Genomic DNA, 27,873 nt, shown 5'->3' on the forward strand with positions numbered 1-27,873 from the left:
TCCGCAGTTTGAAGTTCTGCATTTCAGTTTTAGTAAATAAGTATCATGAATTATGAGACTTGAGGTCCCTACACCTGCTCAAAAGTTTCATTGGCTGCCTATTGTCCCAGGAAAATGAAATCTACTCTTCCTTAGGAATTCCCCAAGGAATCTTTTCAATGTTATTCACTACTACTCCCCTGCCTGACACTTCTGCTTAAATCACCGTGCTCAAATACATCACGCATTTTCCTGTATTTCTCTTGCTTACCCTTAATTGACCTTTCTACTTATCTGGGGCCCTCATTTAGAGGATCTGCTCATATTCCATGTTTTCTCTGAACATGTCCCAGACTATATGGCTTCTGAGTGAGGTGTTCCTTCAACAAATTCTTGTAGTATCTATATCTTTTTTTTTTGTACACAGCATGAGATCTCTTTTTCTTTTATTACATTTTTAAATGTCAGTATCTCTAACAACGTTGTGATTTTGTATGTGCAAAGTCTCCTCTCTGTTCCTTTGTACCACAGAGCTTGACTGAGTGCCTCACACAGAGCAAAAATTAAGTATGTTTTTATTAATGAAAATCTTTGGTAGTAAAATTGTTTAGTTTCAGCTCCCATCTCCTTTTGGCAATTTCTTAACCCCTTTCAACACTTTTCCCACTAGTGTTATGTACCTATATGCTATATATATTGGCTAGTTGAGGGCCTGAAGTTATCTTTTCCGATGATTTAGACATTTTTAGTTCATCTACAGTCACCTGTGTTGCCAGTGAAAAGAATACTGATCTAGGAGTCAGAAAATTTCAATTGCAAATTCTGTGTGTCTTCGTTGATCCCTACATGTAATCGTGGAAAATAACTAGTCTGAATTTCAGTGTGTTCATCTATAAAATACTAATGATATTATCTATTCTGACTACAGAGTTATTGTAAAGACAAATACATGTAGATTAATATACACAAATGACTGCACATATAGTTGCTCTGATGTCCTCAGGAATACATCAAAATTACTGGCTTATTGATCTAACACAGAAAGTATGTCACAGGGTAATTTAATATATTACTTATTTTTGTTAACATTTATTTTTATTTTAGAAGGGACTTCTGAAACATAAGATCTCAATTCATAAAAATTATAATAAAGATATGAGAAGTAACAGAAAGGTCTAATTTTTTAAATCTTAAGTTAATAATCATAATTCAACAAATATTTGTTGAATATCTATTATGTGCAAAGCCATGGAAGTATAAAGATAAGCAGAACACTCACTTTTCTGTCTTCAAGGAATGAGAGTCTAGTCTAGTAGGAGACCAGGATGAATCAATTAATTCTAATGCAAGATAGGTTTTGTAAATTCTATGAAAGAACCAACTTCAGAAGATTATGATTCTATCTGGAAGGTTTCCTAGAGGATTCAATTAGGACAAAAAGGTTGGGAACGTTTCAAGGAACTGGAATGAAGAGGAGGTTAAAAAAAAAGTGCAATTTTTGTTTTTTGGTGTAAGCATAGTTCAAAAGTACCAAGAGTCTGCCTGCCCCAAGGTAGGTTTGTTACCTTGTATGTGAGGCAACTCTTTTTATAAATACTGCAGAGAGACAATGCATGTGATTTTGCTCTTAATTGGATGCAAGGAAGGATAACAAAGAAAAGTATCAAAAGTCTCAGAGGCTAGTACCATATAAACAAAATCTGGCTTGGCCTGGCAGGCACATCAGTGAAGTTACTTAATGTCTTTGGTGTCACTCTTCAACTCTTACTCAGCACTCTGGGGAATGATAAACCTTATTCTACTTAAAGATTATACAGAGGGTGCCAAAAAAATGTATACACATTTAAGAATGGAAAACGATATTAAAATTGTGATACTCGATATATACCGCTAACAAAAGATGAATACAAGTCATGTTTGACTTCTGCAATACAAGAGATGCTCAAAGTGGTGATCACCAGTGTCCAGACACTTCTGATTATGGCGTACTACTGCTTGAAATGAAATGAGAAGTCCATGATAAATCAAATGAGACTAATGGAAGATTGTGATAGTTTTAAAATTCGTTCACAAATTATACGACACTCCTCTCTTCAAGAGATAAAGCTTAATTTCCCACCCCTATCCCTTTTTGGGTTGTAATGAATGACTGAATTCTAGTGAATGGAAGTAGTGAAGATGAGGGTACGTCACTTCAGAAACCAGGTAATAAAGGGCATTACAGCTTTCTCCTTGTCTTCTCTCTTGGATCACACATTGTGGAAAAAGTCAGCAGCCATGTCGTGACAACAGCCAAGCAACTTATGGAGAGACTCACAGATGAGAAACCCAAGTGTCCTGCCAACAGCTTTGCAAGTGAGCCGTCTCAGAAGTGGATCTTCTTGCTACAATCAAGCCTTTAGATGACTGCAGCTTTGGCCAACATCTTGACGGAAATTGTTTGCGAAACGCTGAGCCAGAACTACCCAGTCAGACCAAGATCCTGACCTGCAGAAACTTTGAAATAACAAATAAGATAATTCATCAGGTAGCAAAAAGTTATAAATAAAAAGGTAGAAGTGAATAAGGCGTAGAAAGCTTTCTTCCATCAAAGGGCAGAGATTATGACTGAATTTGGGTTGTTGGAAGGATTCTTTCTTGATTATTTAGTAACTTGACCTTGGAGAGTAAATAACAATTAAACAAGGGAGTAAAATACAGAGAATCCTGAACCTGATTCAGGTAACTTTTAACCACTAATCTCTCACTACAAAAAGAAAGATTTAGTAGTTTTCACATTTTTGAATTTGTCTTTAGTATATTCTAATTAAAATCCCTAGTGTGTGTGTGTGTATATATATATAGTCTTCTGGTTTACAGCACTATGATATACTTAATCACTTATAAATTGGCATTCTGTTTAATGTGCTATATTTTAATTTTAAAAACGGAATGGATTTTTCATTATTTACAAACTTGTATGGAGTCATTAGCTTCATGTATTTATATATAAACATATTGGTGAAAATTTGAAAAGCTATGCATTTCCCTCATATTTATACAGAGCCCTGCCTTTCACAAAGCTATTTCAAATAGCTTTCATCTTGAGTCATCTCCTAACAGAATGGTTGCTTGAATTGGGGTAGGACTCACTTAACCATCTAAAAATGAAGGGGTTTTTAATGTGGACACTAAACAATAGTTGGCATATAAAGCCACATTTTCTAAGGCATGCTAAACCTACAGGAGAAAAAAATAAAAGCTGCTTGTTCTAAAAATCCTCCTGAGTGCCCTCTCCTCCCACCAAACAGGGCACACAAAAACCAGAGGCCTGCCAGACTGTCTGCGACAACCTTGGATTTTAAGACAGAAAAAGAAAAAGGACAAGGTCACAAAACGTGCGTGTACTGAGTAGCTCAAGGACAAGGGCAAAACCTCAAAGCAAAGGAAATAAAGCTGGAGTTTCTGAGGCCCCAATCTGACCTTACAGTTTAGCCAGGTTGCAAGGGCTCCAGTCACCCGGCTCCGGTACGTCGGACCATTGTAAACCCCAAATCCCGAACCTGAGGCGTGAGGCACTGCACTTGCGCAGCGGGGGCCCGATCCGCCCCCGCGAAGGGGCTGACGAGGAGGGAAGTGGGCGGGGCCCGGGCGGGGCCATGGGCGGGCCCGGACGGGGCCAGGGCGGGGCCAGGGCGGGGCCAGGGCGGGGCCAGGGCGGGGCCAGGGCGGGGCCAGGGCGGGGCTGGAGGCGCGGGAGATTTGAACTTCCTTTCTGCGGAGTCATGTGCCCGCGCAGAGGTTTAATTGCACAGCAATTTTCTCCTTAGAGCCCGAAACTAGTGGGCTCCAGGCCTGGGAGATGGTGGAAGGACCAGGTTGTACTCTAAATGGAGAGAAAATTCGGGCGGAGGTGTGCCCCGGCCAGGCGGTGATGGAGGTGCGGGGAAGCGCTCTGCAGAGCCTCGGGGACCCCCGGTTGCCTCCTGCAGCCTCGGCGGCTGCGGTTTCTACCCAGGTGAGCCGCTCCTATAACTTGGCTACGGGGCAGCAGGAGAAAATGTAATAAAGACTCCGTCAGGTTTCCAGGGTCCAAAGTGTCATCTCTTTGCTCTGGTCCAGACTCCCTGGGGCCCTGCTTTACCCAAGGTTTATCTTTACAGGAGAGGTAAATCTGTGTTAGTGCGCCTGCGTAATAGAGAACTACTGAAGGCTAAGACTGCCAGAGATTCCCAGGCAGGAATTGATCGAGGGTGTTTTATTCCATGTCACCTTGCTTAACTTCTTTACAACCCAGCAAAAGATGGTGTCCTTATGTCTATAGCTGCATTTTCTACTGTTAATATTAATCAGGTCTCTGCAACCTCTTCACGTTTTTTCTTCACATTTTTAAGACAGTAAGATTTTAGCACGAAATTCTAGTTTCTCGCTTCCCAAACATGCTTGCAATTAATAAGTGTATCACAACTAATTTATAATTCTAAGCTTGTACGTAGAAAATTTGTCACTGACCTTCCCATTCAGCTTAATATTACCATCTAATGAAGGGGCAGTGAAACCCAGTTCTGGTTCCCTTAAGTGAATTTTTTCTTTTTAAAGTAAATTGTAGCACAGCTTCTTGCCACTCAGGCATTCATTGCAGATGGTGTGACATTCATTTGATAAGAGTTTAGAACTTGTACTAAAAATATTCTGATTAAGCTTTAAAAGCTCTATAGATACATAAATGGTTGTATTTCATGGAAGTATGCAGTATTATGCTGTACTTCAATTTTTCCTGCAAAGCTTCCTCATAGTCTTTGGTCCTGCAAGAAAAGGTTGCCTGCTATGAAATTAGCATTTGCTTGCTACTTGAAAGACATGAGGTTCTAAGTCTGAGAAAATACATTTTTCAAACTTGGAAGAATAGTAAGTTTTGCATCGCTTTCCAATTGCCCTTGCATTTTCTTTATTTTGTCTTTATATGTCAGTAAGTACTCTGCACCTATTCTCTTACTATACAGTGTCTGTCAAAATCTTTTCAGGGTATCACAGAGATGGATCTTGAATGGTCTCTCAAGAATATTAATGTTTATAATAATCACTCATTCAACAAAATTTTAGATACTCAAGGTACCAGGGGAACAAAAACAAATACTTCCCCTTGTGGAGCCTATACTTTGGTTTGGAAGATACACAGATATTCAATTAATTAGAACAGAAAGAAATATAAATTGATGGGTCTGTAGGGAATTAGAGTCAGGTCAGGGAAGGTTCTGCTGGGAACATAACAAACTGAGGTGTGAAGGGTGAGGAGGGGATACGCAGCACCTGGGCGGAGGTTGGCTGGCAAAATGATAGCAAAAGAAGAGAGTTTCAAATACAGAGGGCGTCAAAAAAATGTATACACATTTTAAGAAAGGAAAACTATGTTAAAACTGTAATACTCAATATATACCAATAAGAAAAGATGCATACAAGTCACATTTGACTTCTGCAATTACAAGAGGTGCTCAAAGTGGTCACCATCAGCATCCAGACACTTCTGATTATGGCGAAGCAATGCTTGAGCATTATGCTTGAGCATTGTTGACCAAAGTGACCACTTGTATACATTTTTGGGCACCCCCGGTATATGAGGGATTGAAAGAAAACCAGTGTGACTGGAAAAGGGAGAATGAGTTGGAAGGAAGGTAGTTTGAAATAAGACAGGATTGGGATTGGTGGGTTTGAGCCAGACCACAGAGATCTTTGCAGACCTGGTTAGGGACTTGGTATTTTTCTTAGGAGTAGTGGAAGTCTTTGAAGTGTAGTAAGATCCATTTACACTTTAAGCGATCACTCTACCTTGAAAATAAAGAAATAAAGACTGGAGGAAAGCCAGAGTAGATACTGTTTCCTCAGTTAGGAGAAGACTGCAGTAATCTTTGGACAAGAGTGCAGGTGGTAGAGAAGAGAAGGGAACAGAATCGCTATTTTGGAAGTATAGGCAATAGATTTGGCAATGGATATGATGTGAATATATTTATGGATTTCATAACTGCCATCATTAAACACTAATGCATTTTGTATTAGGTTTTATGCTAGTTCCTGGGGATACAAAGACAAAGAGGATAAAGAGATTCCAACTTCATGTATTCGATAGATATCACCTCATTGGTATTCAATGAATAACATGAACCACCAAAATAACATGAACATTTTCTTGAAGTTTGTTGTGATTATCTCTAGTGGCAAGTCATAAAGTGCTTTTGAAGAATTTTTACATTTTATTTGGTTAATGAAAAATAACCCTGTGATAAAGAATTAACCTGATTCTACAGATGAGGAATGTGAGGCCCTGAGTGAGTTTAAATAAGTTACCGAGATCACATGACTAGTAAGGAGTTGGCCAGGGTTTGGTCTTCCTTCTTTTATCCTCCAAAGTCTGCATTCTTAACCATCACTCCCTCTCAGTTATAAAAGATTCAGAAGGAAAGAGGCTAATTCAATGTCAGGAAAAGCATATCGCTCAGTATGTTGTAGTGATTATTTTTTAACAGTGAAATGAGAACTTGGGTTTTGGCTGTTTGCCACCATTTTTAGTTCTGTTTAGTTTAGTCGATTCTCTTACCTACTCTGATAATTCTCTTCTAATGGCTTCCATCCCCATGTTCAGATTGCACAAAAGAGTGCAGCTTGGTTATATAATACAAATGCTTCATTAATGCCTGGGCAGTTACTAACATCACTTGGAAGCAATACTAAACAAGCTATACTCCTTAAATAAAAAGCTCTGCACTTAAAGCTATTATGTTTAAAAACTTGACATAAAGAGGTATGAAACATTGGGATAAATCTATTAGAACCATAGACCTATTCCATACCAGTTACATGGGAACTGAATTTGAAAATCAACATGGAATTAATAATCTCTTTGTGATTATTGGGAAAGTTCTAAATATTGCCATGGCTTCACTTTCTGGGCCTTTGGTCTAAAGAAATGGTTATCTTTGTAAAATAATTATCTTTGTATTGTAGAGGGTTGTTGGATTCATAAATTTCATCAAAACACGGTAGGTTGTCACAAACCTCTGTTATCACTGTAACAGATGATCCTATGTCTCCTAAACATTTATGCCAGAGAGTTAAAGCTGTTTAAATGTTTCTGCTATGGCCTTGAAATCACTAGTTTTCACAAGGCAGCATTTTAAAATAAGTTAATAACTGCATATATATTCTTTACATTGCAGTAAGCATAAAATATTAATTGGGCATTTAAAAAAATATATTTAAACTTCAGATAATCATTGTTCTGAAAAATCAACTGATAAATGTTCACCTAAGTAGCTACTGCCATAAGGAACCCATTCTTTGCTTTGTCCTCTTCGCTCCTATTTGAAGTTCATAGAGCACACACTTGAATGCATGTCTACATATGACAACTGGTCCTCATTTTAAAGAAGGAAGCTTGGTTATAGAAGACCCTACCATCTGTTAGTCATGTGTGCACTATATTATGTCTGACATTTGATCCACTGTCTTGTCAGCATAAAATGATGCAACTGTATGAGCACATTGCATAAAACTCTGTTGGAGTTTGTGGACCTTATGATAAGAAGCAATACTGGAATATTAATGAACATGTCTGGTTAATAAGCTGTAAAGAGTCATCCTCCCATTATAACTGTTGGATGGATATAATATTTTAGTGAAATCAGTTGTGTAATCTGCATATAATTTCAAACTCATTTCACAAAACAGGATGTAAAACTGTTTATGTATAATATAAGCATTCATTTCATTTGAAACATGACCACTGGCTATTCTGTCACTCCTTAAGATATGATACATATTTAATATGCTAGCTACTCTTATTCATCTTTGCATGTCCTTCACAGTGTCATGAACAGAGTGAGCATTTAATAAACATTTGAAAGGGTGGAGAAGAGCAAAGTTTTGAATAGCGCAAAACGATTAAGGATTTAAAAATAAATTCAGTTCAGAATCTGTCATTATTAGTATCTGTATTTTGTTACGTATGTTTTATGAAAATTCCTACAACAAGGAAAAAAGGAAGCCACATAGTAAACGTTTTCCTCCTTCCTTTCCCTTCTTCATAGTGGAAAAAATAAAATAAAATCGTAGCTCATGTTATTGCCATTATATGAAGGAATGAGCTAATCCACAGAGATTCATTTTCTAGCTAAATGAAGCCTATTCCTTTAAATCCAAAGATATTTCCAAATTTTGTAGAACATGCACAATACCTGCATACTTTCTTAACATCTCACATGGGTACTAATAATGATTTCCCCTTCATGACTCAGATCATTATTACCAGTATTTAACATTATATGAAATCTTGGACCAATAGATAACTGACAACAGGTAAGTCTTACAGATGAGAAAACTAAAGGAGGTGATTTTCCACGTTCATTGTAGCTTTTAGTCTAACACTGCCATATTCAGTACAGTGTAGAGATAAAAATATCTGATCAAATGAGTTGGATTTTTGAATTCCAACTCATTTGTTATTTCCTTATCTGTAGATGCTTATACTCAAGTCTTTGCTTATTTGCTCAGGATTAGATTAGAGGACATCTGAAACTCTTAGTTTAGTGCCTAACAAAGGACACATTCTAGTAATTGTTCCTTTTTCTCTGAGATCAGAGCTTTCTTACCAGTCTCATTAATCTGAGGAACGCCCTATTCCCTCATGAGGAGTTTGTAATCATTTGTGTCCTCAAATTATGTACAAAGCATTTAGCCCCTGGGTTAATGCTTAAAGGTTCGGCTCTTACAAAATTGTAGACTGTTTTGATGAATGGACCTAAAAGACCTCTATTTTGGTGCTTAGAGACCATTTTAAAATTAGGCTCTTTGATGGTTTAAATTGGTAGATAAGTGACCTCTGATTAAGAAAAGTGTTGCATTAGGAAATAAAATTTAAAAACGTAGGGAAAAAAAAGGGATGAGACTATGAAAGTAAATATGGCATGTTTTTCTCTATGGGGAAAATAAGTGACTACACTAGAGTTGAAATATTTATCTACGGAAAAGTCTTATTTTGTTCTGAAGAGTTCATCTTCCTTTTCACCCATGGATAGGCAGGATAAATGGTTATCAGCACAGTAAGTCATATGCTGTCTCTGAAGATCCATGTTGTTTTGACAATTTCATATTATTAAGCCACTTGAAAATGGGAAGGTGAACCCTTCTCAATCATACTTAAAATTGTGGCAAAGGAGATTTTCATCTCTATTTCAGGAAAAAAAAAAGGGATGAAATGTTCAAATAATATAGTAACAGGATTATAAGGATCAAGATGAAAAAGTCAAGTATATATCAGGCAATTTCGTATAGTTATAGCAAAGACAATAGGCTTGTGGAAATTAATTTTTAAATTTGTCTGGGCAGCTGAAGCTTATACAAAAAGAAGTGATTCTCCAGCAGGGCCAGTGAATATCTTGTAAACCTTAGGTTTATTGCAAAACCTTGCCCAGTTTGTTCGTACACAATAGCTCTCAAAATAAACGGAACAGACCGTCACTGGTATACCAGAATTTGCCCCTAAAATAGAGTTTTTAAAAAAGCAGTTAAAAATCTATGCAGATGCTTGAAAGGATCGATTGTAAGTTAAAATTTTATTTTGTCCTTATTATCCAGAGCTGATTAGTTTGGAAATGATAGGGTACTAGGAATCAGGCCTGGGGTCAAGTGCCTGCATGATAAACCACTGAATAAAAAGATCTTTATCAAAGCACAAATGAAGTATTAGAGTAGATGTCTTTAAAGCAACCGTTAAATGCTAAGTAAACATCTCAAATAAAAATCAAGGCATGCTAGGACTGGTTGCTGAAAGTACATTAGTTCCTTCCTAAATCCCTTCTGAAACCTTCCCATAAAGTTCTTTTTACTTTATGGGGGATTCTGGTAAATACAGTATTTTACTTCCATCTATTATAGCTTTTGGTAGTAATGATAGTGTGGTCCTCTTATATTTAAACCTCACTCCATTGCAGATAATTAGAAAATAAGAGACTGAGGTGTTAAAGGTAAAGCAAGCTAGGGATGGTGGGTGGGGAGACAGTGAGTCTGTATTTTAAAGCCACACCATTTTAGCAGGGAAAGGAGGAGGGATCTGATTAATTCCAAAAATGTTCACTGACCCCCAGGCATTGTGTGGGGCTCTCAGGGATTTTATTTAAACACCACAGTTCCTGTCCCCAAGGAGCTTATAGACACATCAGGGAGAAACAAGCCCCAGACAAAGCATTATTCAGTATCGTAGGCACTATGAGAGTGGTTGTGGCAAACCCCGAGCTCGGTAGAAAGCTTCAAGATCATTCTACTTCCCAGGTGGGGATATTCTAGTACCAAGAGAATTACAAGCTCTATATGTGAGCAAGGAAGAGATTATACTAACATTTCATTTTAATTCCCAAACACCTCGTCAAGTATTAAAAAACTCATTCTGAAGCATAGTGAAGCCAAGGTCACGCAGCAGCTGGAACAGGAACAGCTTCTTCTGAGCTGAAGTTATTGATAGTGTCAGGTCTGTAGGTGTCCAGTGGCTATTTTTCTACCGGTGACGGTTCCTCCACTTGCCCTTCGGCCGACATCGATGTTGTAATGGTCACCTTCAGCAGGCCATAAATGTCTTTTTTCAATATTTGTAGAGCCTTTAATTCCATGGCTGTTTCAACATTCCTTTTTTTTTTTTAATGTTGTATTGTGGTTTGTTTTTAATTATGGAGAACAGGGTAAAACACCAGTAAAGTAACACATACATTACACCTTAAACGGCTTGGCTTGCGGTTCCTTTTGAGGCTCTGTCAGCCAGGACATATTACACTTTGCACTGACAGCTGTGTGAAAAGATTTAACGGCCTCGTGCATTTTAAGTATATTGGCCTTTGTATGTTTGGATTCATTGTCTTATGCCCAACAGAATTTATTTACAAAGGCATGTACCTACTCCTCTTTGTCTTGTTCATAAGTGGTCCAGTAACCGTGAAGTTTTGCAGGGCCGGCCACTGAGACTTTCTCTTGCTAAGGGGCCCAATTTCCCATGGTTAGATCTACTTGGCTTTGTAAGATCTCTGATAGTTGGCAGTAATTTGGAGAGTATATAGATGTCTGCTTCAGGTCAATTGTGATGCCTTGAGTGAGTAATCCTGGATATAAAAAGTTTTTTTATTTTAACCTACCCGCAGCATTGGTTATGGAAGATGATGGTTCAGCAGTGCTCACCCAGGTCTCCTTATCTCTTCTCTGGATTGTTGCAGTAGTGCTCCAAATTCTTTCCCTGCTTCTACCCTTGATCCCCTTAGCCAGAATTCTACCCAGCAGCCAGAAACAGCATGTAGATCATATCTTTTCCTCTCCTTCATTTCTGTCAGACAAAAAGCCAGTCCTTAGAGTGGACCTTGGGGGCTACATGATCTGATCTTTATTATGTCAGATTTCATCTGTCTGCCATCGTCCCTGCACACTGCGCTCTGGCCAACCTGGCCTGTTTACTGTCCCTCCATACACAGGAAACGCTCCGCGCTAGGGCTGTGCATTGCCCTTGCTCTTGCCTAGGTATGGTTCACTCACAACTCCTTTAAGACGTGTTAAAATATGATTTTCCCAATGAGATTATGACTGCCACATCTAAAATTGCAATCTTCTACACCCTCCCCTAATTTTGATCTCTCTTTCTCATCTCAATTTCTTTTCAAAATGTCGTAATATACTGTTATTCTGTTCATTACTTACTCTCCCCGCCCCCCGGTAGAATATAAACTCCATGAAGGCAGGAGTTTTTTCATTGTTTTGTTCATTGATACATCCCTAGCATCTAGAAAAAGGCCTCATACTTAGTGGAAGGTCAATAAACTTTTCTGAATGAGTGAATCCAATTAGGTAGCCACGAATGGTGCATTTTTAATGAGCATGGATGTCTTTCCAGATGGCATATAGCACCTCTGTTGTCAGAGAACGTCAAAGTTGTAGACACAGCCAAGTGAATGACATGAACGATGATAGCTGTTGATTGTGAGTTTTAAACTAAATGGTGTAAGTTCTTGTCAGAGTTGTTAATTTAGCCATGTGAGCAGAGTTCACATAAGACATTTGGGACTCATTTACTGTTTTGTTAGGTGTTGCGACAGCACTGTCTGTTTCAAGGTTACCTTGTCTGTCTCTTTGCCAGGGGCCATTTATAAAACATAGTAAAGTCAGAATTCAGTAGAGGAAAAGACATCTGAGCAGGGAACAGAGAAGTAATGGAGTGAGAGAAACTCAGTCATGTGGTTTCCCATTTTGGGAAGTAGCAAAATGGGGCAATTAGATATAGGGCAGCACTGTAAGAAGCGGTGATGTGACTGACAGAAGTTTTCAATCGGCCTGTCAGATATTGTGGGAGGTCAGGGGGAGGTCAGGCTGTGCCAAAGAATATAGAATAGAATGTGAGTGTAGCCAAGGTCAAAAGGCAGGGAAGAGCCACTGGGAAACACCAGTGCCCTATTCCAAGTTGCTGAGAAGAGACAACGTGCACACCAAGTTCAAGAGGGTACAGTGTTTACTTACAACAAGAGGAGAGAGAGTGCACAAGATCCAGGCCCTCACAATGTGTCTGTCCCCAGTGGCCAGTGGATCTGATCCACAGTGGACATGGGCAGTGTGACAGTATGCACCCCACTTTGTGCTGTAGTGGAAGGACCCTGAGCCTTCCCCCTGGGGTCTGAAATACAGAAAGTGGGGACATGCCTGAGGGCCATTGATATGCAGGTGCTTAAACAGAACAGGAATATACATCAAACCTGGAGCAGGAAAAGATATCCCGTCACAAGGCAATAAACCCAGCACTGGCTGTGAGGGCTCTTTATCTCGCAGAAAGGGAATGTTCCGGGTGTAACAGGGATGGACGGCTGTGACAGACTGCCCCTGATGACCTTTTTCAACGTCTTGGGAAGATGCTGAGTTTTAGATTTAACTTGGGAGTTTGTAGCACTAGGTTGACAGTGGTAGCAAAGATTCTCCCAACCAAGAAGTAGGGAAAGCTGCTGTGGTAACAGGGGCTGTGAGTAGGAAATGGGATTAGATTCTCTACCCAGCCTCTGCTGGCAACCCTAACAGAAGCCAGAGGACATCAGACGGCATGTTGCTGGTCAAGAATATTGGGAGAGGACAAGAGATTGTTGACATTGGAGTGGTGGGGAAACAAGGCTCTGACCCATTAATTCAGAAATGAAGGTTTTAAATGTCCCAAGATGTTAAATTCGAGGTCCTAAAAACATAAAACCGAATTTATGTTGAGGCAAAGTTTACTCATACAGATCTATATCTGTTCTGTATATCATCATCTTAAAAGTGTCTTGGCTAATTTATAAGAACTTTTTGCCCACTGATTGGTTGTCATGGAAACCTACCTTGAAACCTACTATCTTAATCTATACTTGGCTTGAAGTGTATATAAGTGCTGGAGTAAAGTCTTTTGTTAGACAGAAAAACGTCAAGAGTCTTGGTGCTTCTCAACTCAGGGCTCAAACATATTCATTTATAAAACAAGCAAGTGTAAACATATCTCTTCCTCAGTGAGTACTCAAGCCTGCCATGCCAGTGCTTGATAATCACTGATGGGCCCTACAGCTCATTCAAGGAAGAGGAGAAGCCAGAGGCAGATGTTCTCAGGACACGGTGACATGTGTATCCACAGTTCTTGATGCTAGACTCTCCCACAGATTCTCTGTGGTTTGTGCAAAACGGGAAGGCTGGCACTTTTATTCACTCCTGTGCATTTGTTCATTGGACACTGAGCCTGTGATGAATTCCCCAGTTCTTATTATGTAAAGAAGGGATATAAAGCCATTTTCCTGAAATCAGGGAAATTCTGGCATTGAGTATAGCCATTATAATTGTGAGTGGATTTAGTGGACAAATAGTGTCTGTTCTTAGTCCATTCGAGCTGCCATAACAAAATACCATACATAGACTGGGTGGCTTAAACATAGAAATTTGTTTTCTAAAAGTTCTGGAGGCTAGAAGTCCAAGATCGAGGTTCTGAGCCATTTGGTTTTCTGGTGGTGCTCTCTTTCTGGCTTGCAGAAGTCCATTTTCTTCTTACATGGTCTTTCCTCTGAGCACACAGGAAGGAGGGGGAGGGTGCCCTCTGGTGTCTCTTCTGTTACATCAGGGCTCCATCCTATGACCCCATTAAGCCTTAATGACCTCTTAAAGGCCCTCTTTCAAATATACATTGGGGGTTAGGGCTTCCACATATGAATGTTTGAGGGGACACAATTCAGTCCCTGGCAATTCTCAAGAAAATTTTTAATACCTGTTATCCCTTTGATCTAAATACAACAGTTGTGTCTTTTTAAACAAGGGCCAATTTAATAAAATAAATAATAGAGCAGACATATTGTCTTAAATATTTAGAGTGACATGTCTGTAAACCAAAAGTTTGAGAATTGCTGAGCAATATCTTCCTAAGTGGAGGGAAAGTTGTCATTTGCTCCTGGACTATATCTAAAGCTGGTTTATAATGATCTCCCTGACCACCCTCCCCACCAACCACCCCACCAGCACCACCACCAAGACTTCATCCTGAATCTTCTGAGAATCATTTGGTCCACTTGAGAAAAATAAAAGAAGTATGTGTAGATATTACCTTAGATTAAGAGTTAATGTGTAAATTACAAGACCTATAGTATCTTCTGTAATAGTTACACATTTATAATAGTTTTAAATTTTTCATTACATTTTCAGTGCAAACTAAATAACATTTAAAAATATATCTTAAGAATAAAAAAAGCAATATAAAGAACACGAGTGTACATACTGCCTAGCTTGAGAAAAAGGGCATTACCAGTATCTAAACCCAACCCATTCCTCTCCCTCGCCCACAGAAGGGCTGATACTTGATGTTTATCATTTCCTTGGTCTTCTTTATAGTGTTCAGTACATTGACTGTAATCCCAACAGTGTTGTTTGGTTTTGCACGTTGATGCGGGGAAGGGATAGTGAGTTTCGTTTTCCTTTATTCTTAACATTGTGTTGGGGCGAGAGAGAACAGGCCCCATACTAGGTTTATCTACATAGGGAAGCCCCAGGCTATATATCATTCCCTATGCCCCACAAGACCATTAAAACTGGAGCTCTCATTCCTTAGGCCCTGTAAATGCCTCTCTGATAACAGCTGGCTACAGGGCGCTGCTTACCCTTGGGGTTCTCTCCCACTTTTACTTGGTTTTCAGCTTCTTATTGTTCCTTACTGGTTTACAAGTTCATCATTGCAGGTCAGAATATTTTGTTTTCCTATTTTAGATACTTTTTTTTTTTTTTAATTAAAGTTTATTGCAGTGACAATGGTTAGTAAAACTACATAGGTTTCAGGTGTACAATTCTGTAATCCATCATCTACATATCATATTGTGTGTTCACCATCCAGAGTCAGTTCTCCTTTCATCACCATATATTTGACCCCTTTACCCTCATCTATTTTTAGCTCTTCCAATCTGAATGCTCTTTTGGGGACCCTGGCTATACTTCTAGAAATGGAAGACAGTATCCTAGTTGCTAGTTTTAAAACATTCACATCATTTTTCTGTGCTTTATTTTCATATGTGCAAAGCTTTATGTTCCTGGAAGAAACTCATTTTGATTGGGTGCCGATTGCATTTTTTTTTTTTTTTTTTAACTTAAATATTTTGGACCGCTCTCTCTCTCTCTCTTTTTTTTTTTTTAATTGGGGAACAGTGCGTTTTTTCAGGACCTATCAGCTCCAAGTCATTTTCAATCTAGTTGTGGAGGGCGCAGCTCACTGACGCATGTGGGAATTGAACTGGTGATCTTAGTATTATGAGCATTGCGCTCTAATCAACTGAGCCAACTGGCTACCCTGGACCTCTCTCTTTTTAAATGACTGCATATTAGTAATTTGACAAAATGTATGTAAACATCTGATAACATTATTTGATTGTTGGAGATGATTCTTCTCAATGGGATGCACCTGGACAGGAAGTAATATAAATATATTTAAGAATTGAATTATAATTTTGTTTACAGTTTGTGTGTATGTTTACATGTATGTATGTATGTTTTTTCTACTAGGTTGAAAATAAAGATTCCAGCCAGAATTTCTTGAGGCTGTTTAATGGACACATTTACAGTGGCGTGGAAACTTTGGGGAAGGAGCTCTTTATGTACTTTGGGCCAAAAGCTTTACGGTAAGGTAAACCTATACAATACATCCTCTGTGTTTAAAGATGGGTAGAAGGCTTTTTCTGCAGTTTGCTGGGTGTCACATTTAATCATGTAGAAAGTACTCCATTTTTAAGAGAGCTCTAATATAAGAGGTTGAGATTCTATAGTGGAAAGCAGTAAGCAGTAGAAGAATAAATTGTGATGTCATTGTTACTCGGCGGGCCAGTCAATTTATTTCTTTAAAAAATATATATGGTAGGCTCACAGGGCTTCTCAAAAGATATTAGAGCAGCACAGCTCTGCTTTGCTCTTCTCCAAACTCCCTACACAGCTATTCTCCCCTTTTATTTTCATCAGATGTTTATTGCATTAGAAACATCAGTTTCTTTATGTTCATGACAGTTCCTACCATGATTTAAATGTATCTCTAGATTTTTATGTTTTTCTATCTTCTTTCTCTGAAGCTTTGCACGGAATTTGGAAACTTATTTATAGAATTCAAAAACTTTCCACAGAAGTAACAGGTTCTCCACTGTTTCACAGTGCTGATGGGAAGTCACTGCTAATATGTTGGCAGAGAAGGTCACTCAATCTACTTCCTTGCTTGACTTAATGATGAAAATGTCAAAATGTATGTAATTGCCAGAGCATGATCACCTATTTAATTTTTGCAGGAAAATGAAAAAGGCCTATGGGTTAATATGTTTATCAAATCTCAGCCTTCTCTGAGTTTAGCCTAAGCTATTGCAAGCTGTAAAGATTGGCACTGCTTCCTTGAATCTTTTTAATGGTTCTTTAACATATTGAACAGCTTTATCTTCTTAAAAGTCCTGTGACTGGAAGCCATGCTTCTAACTAAAGGTAAATAATGGTCACAAAGAGATAATTTGTGACTGTACTTTGGGATAATCTGAGATGATATGATTGTTACTTATTGCATCTTAATCTATTGCAAGTTTAGAGGACTTCTGAGCTTATGTCATTGCCTTCCTTGGAGGTGTTCTCTCTTCATCAGCAGCAGCTACTGTCCTTGGAAACCACTGTCACTTCATGGCTGTAGTTGATAATATCAGCTTACGTGGTCAAACAATTAAGTTTGCAAACTCATCCTAGAAAAAGTGCTACATATCTCATTGCTGAATATCACTACGGTCACCTTCAAAGTACTCCCCTTGGGAAGCTATGCACTGATGCCAGTGCCTAGTCCACACTTCAAAGCAATTTTGGGATTCTTTTTCTGGAATGGTTATCAGAGCTGTAGTCATATTACCCTTGATGTCCTGAAGGTCATCAAAATGTTTTGCTTTCAATATTTTTTTTATCTTTGGGTAAAGAAAGAAGTCATTGGGGGCCAGATCAGGTGAGTAGGGAGGGTGTTCCAATACAGTTATTTGTTTACTGGCTAAAAACTCCCTCACAGACAATGCCGTGGGAGCTGGTGCATTGTCGTGAGGCAAGAGCCATGAATTGTTGGTGAAAAATTCAGGTCGTTTTCTTCTTTTTCACGTAGCTTTTTCAGCACTTCCAAATAGTAAACTTGGTTAACTGTTTGTCCGATTGGTACAAATTCATAATGAATAATCCCTCTGATATCAAAAAAGTTTAGCAACATTTTCGCAACAAATTCACAGAATTGTCAGATCTCGTATGCCTCTGGTTCATGCAATTGTGATCTACGGCAGGTTGCATTATTGTAGTAGATTGATGTGATTGAAAAAACTCTTTGCTCTGAACAGAGTGGGACACAATGGTATCTGTGTAAGAATAGTTGAAAACATTGATAGCTTATTGATTCTCTGGTATCAGGTACAGATTTATTTCTGTAGGATAAGAGGCAGGTTTTCATTAAGTGTTCCCAGCAAATTGATAAAGGGGAATCATTTCTCAGTGCAGGGCTGTCAGGAAGTGAAGTTCTAAACAAGGGCAATGCCTCTTCAAACTAAGCGAACTAGTGCCTTCCCCAGAGAGCACATATCTCACTATATGGATGGGGAGTAGTGCAGTGGTTGCTTCCTTTCCATTTCCTATAGCCTTAATGACTATTTGATAAAAACAGTTCGAGGTCAATGGGAGATCAGCTGTTTGAATAGCAGCTGAGCAACCTAAAATCAACTGTAGCCCCTTTCACAACGTAACATAATTAAAAAAAAAAAAAAAAAATTGCACTCCCAACCTCTGCTTCTTAGGAGAATGGATGACTCTGTCAAAGAAATGTGATTGTTGTGTGAGGCTGCAGGTCTGTGAGCATGAGATAGAAATGTGGTCTTCGCTTTTGACTTGTGTTTTCTACCCACGAGGCTGGCCTGCAATTTAGAAAGCATATAACAGGAAACGTGCTTAATGATCACTTATAGTTTTCCCTTAAGACGAAGATTTTCACAATTAAAATTGCCCGTGGCTTTGAGTGCTTCTTACAGGGCTGGCCATGAATCTTCCTGGGGTTCATTTCTTATGAAAGGAGAATACAGGCATAGCCCTCTGTAACAGACTCTGCCACCTAAAAATTCACACTTCAGAACGACACAAATTAGAGAGTGATTATTTCTATTATTAAAAGATGTATCATAGTACTAAAGTGCTCACTAGTGCCATAGAATGTTACAAATTATTTGATAGACATTTATTTTAGGAGCACAGTTGTGTTATGTGTGATTAATACCTATATTACTTCTGAACACTTTACAGAAGCTCTTCATCTATAACAAAACAAAAGCCATTTCTAATTTTTTTTGTTATATACATAATAAATACTCATCAGAGCAAACTGAGAAATAAAGAACAAGAATAAATTTATACAATCCCACTACCAAATCTCTATAAATTGTGAGTGCATATATTATGGGTGCTATGTGTGCATTCATCTGCAGGTCTATTCATCCAGACACACCCACCCTACAAGCTGCCATTTTCAATCAAATGAACACAGCTGTTACATCTTGGACTAACTTTTAAAAGATATATTTTTTTAATGAATTTCTCTTTCTAAAACACTTTGCTGTTTCCAGTTTGTGATTTATATGACTCTGATTGTTTGCAATTATCATACATACTCAGAAACTATATCTGAAATATTTTAGAGGCTTTGCCATTTTAGAGAAGCTTTATACATTATCGATTTTGTAATTTATTGCAGTTTCAGTGATATAATCCTCTAAACAGATATGCAAGAGATAATGCAACAGTTCTTTTTAATTTGCTCAGAAGTCTTTATGGAATCCATCAGATTCTACTTACAGGAGGGTTTACAGTTTAACATAGTTTTTGTAATCTGTCACATAACAATGTTAGACAAAAATGAAGTGTGATAAAGATTCTAAATGAAATTTCTGTACCTTAGAATAGTAAACACCTACTGGTTTTCTGCCCAGCATGCCCACTTGTCTTTTGGGGACATCATTCCTTCAGGAAACTTTTTTTCCAGCCACAATAACCACAGAGTTCAAGTTGAATTTAACCTTATCTTACTATCTTTCTCTCTCATACACAGTCCATTGGGTCAGTTTGAGCTCTTCTGTGAGACTTTCTGATCAGGAGCTGAGGAGGGTTGTTAGGCTCTGTGATGTAGGGAAGCTGGGGTTGTAAGGCCTCGGAACCGGTAGACGGCCATATCACTTGGCTTGTCAGGAAAGACAGTGTGAGGTGCTAGAAAATAAAAGCAGCCTGCACACAGCAGACAGAAAAACCCAGAGACGTTTTAGTCCCTTTTTCCATCTGTTCCTGAGTTCCAGCTGCATTCCTGCCTGTCTTTAGATTCTTCAACACTTCCTATGAGTCCGTAAGTTACTAAATATTCCTTAATGCCTAAGCCTTTTTCAGTTGGTTCTCTTATCACTTGCAACTGAAGAAATCTGACCATTATTAAAAAGTAAACTTCCATTTATAAAATAAGTCATGGGGTGTGCAGCATGGTGACTGTAATTAATACTGTATTGCATGTTTGAAAGTTGGTAAGAGAGTAGATCTTAAAAGTTTTCACACAAGAAAAAAAAAATTTGGTAACTGGAAGGTGATGGATGTGAATTAGACTTATTGTGCTGATCATTTCACAATGTTTACAAATATCAAATTATTATGTTGTACACCTGAAACTAATATAATGTTATATGTCAGTTATACCTCAATTTTAAATAAATAAATCTGACCGTGAAAGTAATCTACAGGCAGTAAATTAAACATTTTTATTTTTTGAAATAATAACTTGTATTTTCTATTTCAATTACCATATGCTTTCATGTGTAACTGGAGAAAATATGAAAATCTTTACCTCATTTATTAATTTGCCTTCTGCACCTGACAGCCTACAGAATCACTCATTCTGCCACTTTCCTTTTCTTGTTTCTTTTCATAATACACTTCATTTTATTGCAATTTTTCTTTAAAACTACTATATAAACCAATTGTAAAACATTAAGATAGTCCCAAAACATCTAAAGGAAAAAGTAAGTACCACCCATAATTGCTACACTAAAAAAAGCACTTTTAATAGTTTTTGTAAATATCATAGATAAAATATAAATTGTTTATGTACCATACATTCATACATATGTTTATATTACATATACATGGATTATATGATATTGTATATTATAATTATATAAATGGGAGTTTTAATTTATATTTGGCTTTTTATGTAATATACATATTGTATTGATCAATGTCAAAGTATACATATATACTACTATATTTAATCTATGCAGAGTTTGCTAACATATGGGTCTATTATCATTTTTTTAATCAGCCACTACTGATTAGCATTTTTCCTTATTATTCACTCTAATAAATAGCTGCAGATTACATCCTTGGGCACATTTTCTTTTTCTTTTTCTTTCTTTTTTTTTTTTTTTTTACCATTTTGATGTTTTCTTAGTATAAATTCCTAGATGTTGATTTGCTGGATCTTGGTTACTGTTGCTTTTTTAAATCTGTTTTGAAGGCGTATAGAAATCTGTCATGAATGGAAAGCAAAGGCATCTGAACTGTTTTCACAATAAGAGAATGACCCGTCCATAGATTTGGCTCTGATCATGTAGTATTTATTCATACCTCTATGAAAGGTTATAAAAGCCCAGAAACACATTAACATAAAATCCATGTGCAGCAATATAATACTTGTGGAAGGTTGGAGACTTTATCACAGCAGACTCACCTGGCATGGTTTTCTCAATTAATAATTTTAATTTCAATTTTTAAATCGATTTTAAGTTACCTGCCTCATAGTTCCAACATCTGGGACATCTATGGGTCTGGCTCTGTTGACTGCTTTATCTCTTGACATTTTTTTTTTTTTTTATCATTGTCTTATTTGTGTGTGTGTCATAATGTTTTTGAATTCCATAGATCACATTTACAAGAATAATAGAGACCAAGGTAAATAGTATTTAAGCCTAGAAATAGTATACCTCTTCTATAATATCATTAGTGTGTGTAGTTGAGTGAGTGTAGTAAGTAGTTGAGTTTGGTTTGGGATTTGTTGTGTTGTAGTTGCCTTTGATACATCAGTGGCATCAAAAACTCCAGCTGCTACTGCTCCTTCATGGCTTGAGTGTGGCCTGGTGTGGCTGGGGGTGGTTTCCCTGTGTTTCTGCTCCACTCAGCTTTCAGCAGACCCTGCACATTCATGTCATAAGGCAGTCTTTCCGCACTCTTGTCACTGCCACTCCCCACAGTGGTAGACTGCTATTGTCTGTTACTCAGTGAGAGGTTCATGATGGGGAAAATGGAGTTTCCTGACTCTTCTAGAGCAGCCTGACTCTCAGGCAGGCCCTGTGCACGTGGACCTCAGGTGGCAGTTTTCTCAGGGCTACTGTCCCTCTTCATCCCTAGGCAGCCAAACTCTTCCTTCTATATGTGGGGAGTCTCAGGTCAGAGAGTTTCCTTCCTGTCTCCCAGTGGGAACAGACGTCTCCTCGTATCGTTGCAGGACTCTGTGCCAAAGCTGATTCCTTGCTTCATCCCTGGGGACAGATGGCTTTTGCTTCTGTGCATCGTCAGCAGCAGTGCACTTAGTTTGGACCTGGTGGCAAAGGGTTTCCTGCCCTCCCCAGTGGCAGATGCTGCTTATGCTGGTTACTTGTGCAAGACCTACTGTATGGGAAGGAGATTTCCCGTTACTCCTTCAGGGTCAGATGGCTTTTTGTTTGTACCTCTCCCTCATCTACAGCAGCTTAAGACTTTCTAAGACTTTTGCTTCACATGAGAGAAGTATTTGAGAAGCAGACAGAGTTTCATGCAGACCGGTGCCATGCCAACGAGGATGGCTCTTTCAGGTCCCCTGCTGTGACGTACGTACATCTTTCTGGAGTACAACTAAATGTGGACACCCAGGGAAAAGTGCATACTCTCCTTGTGTTAGGGGCGCCAGGAATTCTAAACTGTCATAGCAGCCAGCATACCAGTTAAAAGTTGATTGAACGTTTTAGCTGTTTTCTTCCTATCCATTTTTATGGTAGCTGTCTCCTCTTCCTGTACTCTGCCACACATGTCACAATTTGTGTGTCTGTCTTTCCATGGAGGACTTGTCACTCATTGGCATTTAGCTCACCTGGCTGCCTGCAATTTCATGTCTCTGATGGGCTCAAGAAAATTTGTGATTTTTAGAAGTAATGTGAATTCTCCTTGTTAGGGTGGGAGCTATATGCACTATTAGCTTCTATAGCCTAAGTACAAGCAGAACTCCCTTTTTCCTTTTTAACTTAACGTCGTATCTTTTTATAGCTTTGTCTTTGAATTCCTAGCATAAGTTTCGCAATCATTACATTCAACTCTTTTACACTCTTTATTATCCCTAGGACACTTTTGACTGCTTGATAATTTTTTTTAAGCAATTGCCTTATGTGTAGTTGTCATTAATATGAACCTGTGACAATACTATTGTTCATGCTATTTGTGCCTGTTTAAGGATGTTCAGATTATTCTGATAGCAGGAGCCTGGAAGAATGTGACTGATGTTTCAAGTAGTATCAGCTCTTATTTGCTGATTTGGTTTAGGAAGTTATTTCTAACTATAGGGAATTTCTTAATATCACTTCAATTTTTAATTTGGACATAATTTTTATATTAGATCTTAGGTTGCAAGTGACAGAAGCTCAACTCAAAGAAGTTCAATAATTATTATAAGAATGTGGGGTGTGTTATGGTCCCTGAAAATGATGCAGTCAGTTTGCAGGAAAAAATGGAAGCAAAGACTAAACACTATGCGGACTCTCTGCATTTCTTGACTCTGTTCCTCACTGAAATCTGCCATGGTCTTCCTCTGTGCAGACAGGCCTCTCTTGGCTTCTCTGGGTCCATGTCAGGAAACATTTCCATAGACAGCTCCCATATTAGCTCTCCCCAAACTAACAACAAACAGATTTCTCTGTGTCCAAAATCCATAAATTCACCAGGAGAACTCGAATGAATCCAGCTTGGATACTGATGGGTCCAGTGTGATCAGGTGTCCATTCCTGAATCACCTGTGTCTGAGGAAGAAGGGACAGAGACCACTCCAGGCTGGACTTAATGCCTGCCATTGGCAGGCAGAGTTGTATATGCAGAATGAATTATCTCAATAGCCAATTGGATTGGAGGGTGTGCAGGGAGCTTGAGAGCATCAAGAGAGAGAAACAAGGATCAAATTAAAATTTTCCTAAACTAAGTTATTATAATGAGGAATCTTGAAAAGCAAATCTAACTCTTGAATGTAAATGTAATATAAGCCTATAACAGGTCAATATGACAATTGTTACAACAGTACAGGTGTTTATTGTGCCTGAAAAATGTTCATGATATTGACAGATCTGTCTGAGTTTACATTAACGGATACTTAACAATAAACACAGAAAATTTGTTGGTTTATTGGGGCTCTGTTATCATAGCATGTAGTTATTTAATAAAAATAAAGTAAAAAAGTAGTTATTTTATGCACATTTTCCCCTACATTGGATAGATTTATTTATAAGACCAGAAAAGGCATACTTATTGATTCAGGATTCTTACTGGGGCTACTCCTGCATTTGAATTGGGTCTTAACCTCTGACATTTTTTATGTGGATGCAGTTTCATTATAGGAAGTGATTTAGAATCCACTTTATGAGCCATGCAGCTGAAAAGATTTTAGATATGATGGCTTCTGGGCATGACAGTTGTACACCTTTCACTGGGTTTGAACCTCCATAAACTAAATTATGGAGTACTTACAGGCACACATTTTTCCTGTCAAGAACTATGAGCATGTAAAATGCACTTGTGATTGATAGTAGGGCACACAGAGTTTAAAACCCACATTTTTAAAGTTAGACTGGTTAACCTTGTACAATACTATAACATAGTGCTTTGGAATTAGAAGCACAGAGAAGTAACATTTGCTGCCAAAAGAGCCATATTTATTAACTCAACGAAGCTATAAGGAGAAGGATTTGAAAGGCAGAACACAGTATTTCATCTTGAGAATCATTTTTGATCTTCATCATCAGAGATCTCACAGAACCGCTTTCTTGCCTTTTTTTTTTTTTTTTACTGGACATGCTAATCAATCCTATAAAAAGTGAAAGGTTATGAATTTTTCATCACTGCATTGTGGCTTTCATGTTAACCGTAAATATTTATAAATCCCCTCTTCCCAATACAGATAAAGGTAGAAGAAAACTAAAAGTATTGAAGACAATATCATTTTGACTTGTTGTCTTTCTTTTTTTTTTGATGCGTAAGATTTTGCAAAACATCATTTCACTGCATATACCGAAGCAGGAGGGAATAAAAGAGTAAATGTTTCAAACTGTAGATATCATTTTGGAATGGGTAAACATTTCCAACCCACTGTAGCTAGAAATAAGGACTTTAAATGTTAGTGACTTTGCAGAATTTATAAAAACACAAACTACAGGCAACTTAAATTTAACCTCATCACATCCCAAGCCTTTGAATCTGAGAAAAAGCTGAGAGACACTAGACTGTTCTGTGAATAAACGCTATTTCATCTGAGAAAGAGAAGAACAGGGGTATGTTTTCTTGGGCTTATTTGGGGGGGCCTTATTATTTCTCTGAGAATTTATTTTATTTGTGGGTTGAAAAACTGATTATCATATCTTCTAGTTTTATAAAGATACAAAGCCATAATAGAAATAATAATAATAATAATAATAATAATAATAATAATAATATTAGCTACCATTGTTTGCCCTTTAAAAGTGTCTATCCTGACTAACATTGGCTCATAATCCAAAAAGTGAAGTGAAGAAACAAAAATTTGATACATGACATACTACTTTCTGCCACTCAAAAACATATTTGATTTTGTTTCAGGATTCATTTTGGAATGAAAGGGTTCATCATGATTAATCCATCTGAACATAAAAATAAAAATGGAGTTTCTCCTGTGTTGGAAGTGCAGCTCACCAAAGATTTGATTTGTTTCTTTGACTCATCAGTAGAACTCAGGTAAACAATGAAATAAGATAATAAAATAAAATAAAATAAAAAGTCCTTCAGCTATAAAACTCTAAGAGTTGGATCTGCATTTGGGTTGGGATGTCACATGGAAATCAATAAATGAAATTTAAAAAAAAAAGGTTTATAATTGGTAAAGCCTATTTTAAAAGAGACTTCAAATAATATAGTTTGTTCGGGTCTTCCTTGTTTGGCTATATAACTCTTATACCCTGATTAGCATGAAGTGTTTATAGTTTCCATCAAAACTCATTGTAAATGACCCTTGGGAAGTTGTAACCAGACTTACGATTTATGTGTTTTATATTCCTTTCTGTAGAAACTCAACAGAAAGCCAACAGAGAATAAGAATGATGGAAGAATTAGATGTCTGTTCACCTAAGTTTAGTTTCTCACGTGTGGAAAGGGAAGTGAAAAGGCAGACAGGGCGGATGCTCTGTGATGTGTTAATGGATCAAAGAGTGTTGCCTGGGGTAGGCAACATTATCAAAAACGAAGCTCTTTTTGACAGTGGTCTCCACCCAGCAGTTAAAGTAAGTTATACGTATTTTTCAGATGACTCTATTTTTAAATACTGTTAAGGGACCAACATGGAACACTTTAAGCTGTATTGTAGTAACACATTCCCCCAAAAAGTCCTCAGGGGTCTTTGCTTATGCCAGCTTCTCAATGAGGCCAAGCCTGACCAAACTTTTTAAAACTGTGTGCACCCCCTTCATACTCCCAATCGTCCATAACTTGCTTTGCTGCCTATTTTCTCCTACCACTGATCACTTTCAAACATCATCTAATCTTGTTATATTTATTGTATAAAATCTGTCTCCTCTGCTAGAATGCAGTCTCTTAAGAGTAAGGTGTCTTGTTTTGTTCATTGAAGATTCAAACAACTAGCATATAGTGTCTAGCACATGGCAGCAATAAATAAATATTTGTTGAATATATGAATGAACTAAGCTCAACTTTCTTTTTGTATCTGGCACTTTAAATTCACACTCAACACACACTCATATGATTCCTGTTTATAGCTATTCGGGACATTAGGAAATGCAGTTTCACTGGAATGATAAGAATGGAAGTCAGGTAGCAGGGACTAAGGAATAAGGAATTAATGAGGAACTGGAAACAAATTTTGAAGTACTCATTAGAGTAGCTTAGATTGGCGTGAACGGAAAATACTAGACTTCTAGAGGAAAATGTCAGGGCAAGGACTGGGTTTTGTTTTTTTCTTGTTCTTCAACTGAAGAGACGTGAACTTATATGTTGACAAAAAAAAAAAAAAAAAATACTGGTAGAGAGAAAAAGGCAAATTGTAGAAAACAGAGTGGTGATTAACAGGACAAGGTTGTGAGAAGGTCAAAGAAGTTAGAATTTAAACCAGGTAGACAAATACATATATTTTAGTTTCCAGGAAAGAAATCTACATTAGGGCTTTTATCTAGACCCGAATAGTATCTATTAACTAAGTCAATTTTACATGAGTCCAAAGTTACCTTTTTATTTTGTGTAATTATTTCTAGATAGTGTTTGTAAAATCCAAATCAGTAGGAAATAAGTTTTAAAAGGAACAGTTAATGATAGTTCTCGATCACGTTCTGCTTTTTGACTCTTGGAACAAGTTAATCCAATTTCTATAATATGGGAATAATGAAACAGAATTTTAACAATGAGCTTTTAAAAATCACCTAGACATCTATGGAAAATGTTTTCGATAAAGAAAAAAAACCCAGAAAATTGTTACCTAGAGTGTCATTATTATCTATGATAAACTGATAATTTACTTTTTATCTGTACATTCAGCCATCCATTCATCTAGTAAGAGACCCTTTGCCCATAATGTCTCAGGGTTTAAAAAATTAATGACATTTCTGAAGCTTAGTTATTAGCCCCCTAAAAACACATGCACAATTATTCAAAAAGTAGTTTAACATTTCAAGGTGTGATGGAATATAATATATAAGATATAGTAAAAAATAAATGAGTTTTAGAAATACATAAGTTTTAAACTTTAAATAATTGAAAAATATCTAATAATACTTTTAGAATGATTCTGTTGATTAGATGACTTTAGATTTTATAGTCATTGATAAATTAGTTTCCATTGTATATAGACATAGATATATTTATATATATACCACAAGGGTAAGTCATCAAACAGAATTTCTTCTGAAATTACTATTGAAACCACGTGTGCCAAATGATCATTAATTCTGCAAGGGTAACACTTAAATTTATGCCAGGCTGTGACACAAAAAAATATTCTTCAGTAAGTTCTGTTTAAGAGTTCTTCCATGTGCTAACAAGCGCTTTGATATTAATGCATGTATTTTATATCTT

The 27,873-nt window shown here is 37.5% G+C and overlaps 1 protein-coding gene and 1 long non-coding RNA gene across 3 annotated transcripts in view; one reads left to right on the plus strand and one right to left on the minus strand.

Annotated features, from left to right (window-relative positions):
* Nucleotides 1-623: 623 nt before the first annotated feature.
* LOC141571056 (uncharacterized) lies at nt 624-3,584 on the minus strand. Its single transcript, XR_012495555.2, has 2 exons — nt 3,442-3,584; nt 624-2,637 (listed from the first exon to the last, which is right to left on the minus strand). It is a non-coding gene; the product is annotated as an uncharacterized LOC141571056 (long non-coding RNA).
* A 124-nt stretch (nt 3,585-3,708) lies between these two features.
* NEIL3 (nei like DNA glycosylase 3) overlaps nt 3,709-27,873 on the plus strand; it is a 44,398-nt gene continuing 20,233 nt past the window's right edge. Inside the window, exons 1-4 of one of the 2 annotated variants that reach the window (XM_019749439.3) lie at nt 3,709-3,976; nt 16,021-16,136; nt 25,396-25,530; nt 25,859-26,072. In XM_019749439.3, the coding sequence (XP_019604998.3) occupies nt 3,821-3,976; nt 16,021-16,136; nt 25,396-25,530; nt 25,859-26,072 (621 nt within the window). In that variant the 5' untranslated portion in view covers nt 3,709-3,820. The remainder of the gene's footprint in view (nt 3,977-16,020; nt 16,137-25,395; nt 25,531-25,858; nt 26,073-27,873) is intronic. The other variant, XM_074331566.2, reaches the window with a different exon arrangement.

Source organism: Rhinolophus sinicus, chromosome 16, assembly GCF_057876585.1.
Source record: "Rhinolophus sinicus isolate RSI-liver-muscle chromosome 16, RSI-T2T, whole genome shotgun sequence".
NCBI lineage: Eukaryota > Metazoa > Chordata > Mammalia > Chiroptera > Rhinolophidae > Rhinolophus > Rhinolophus sinicus.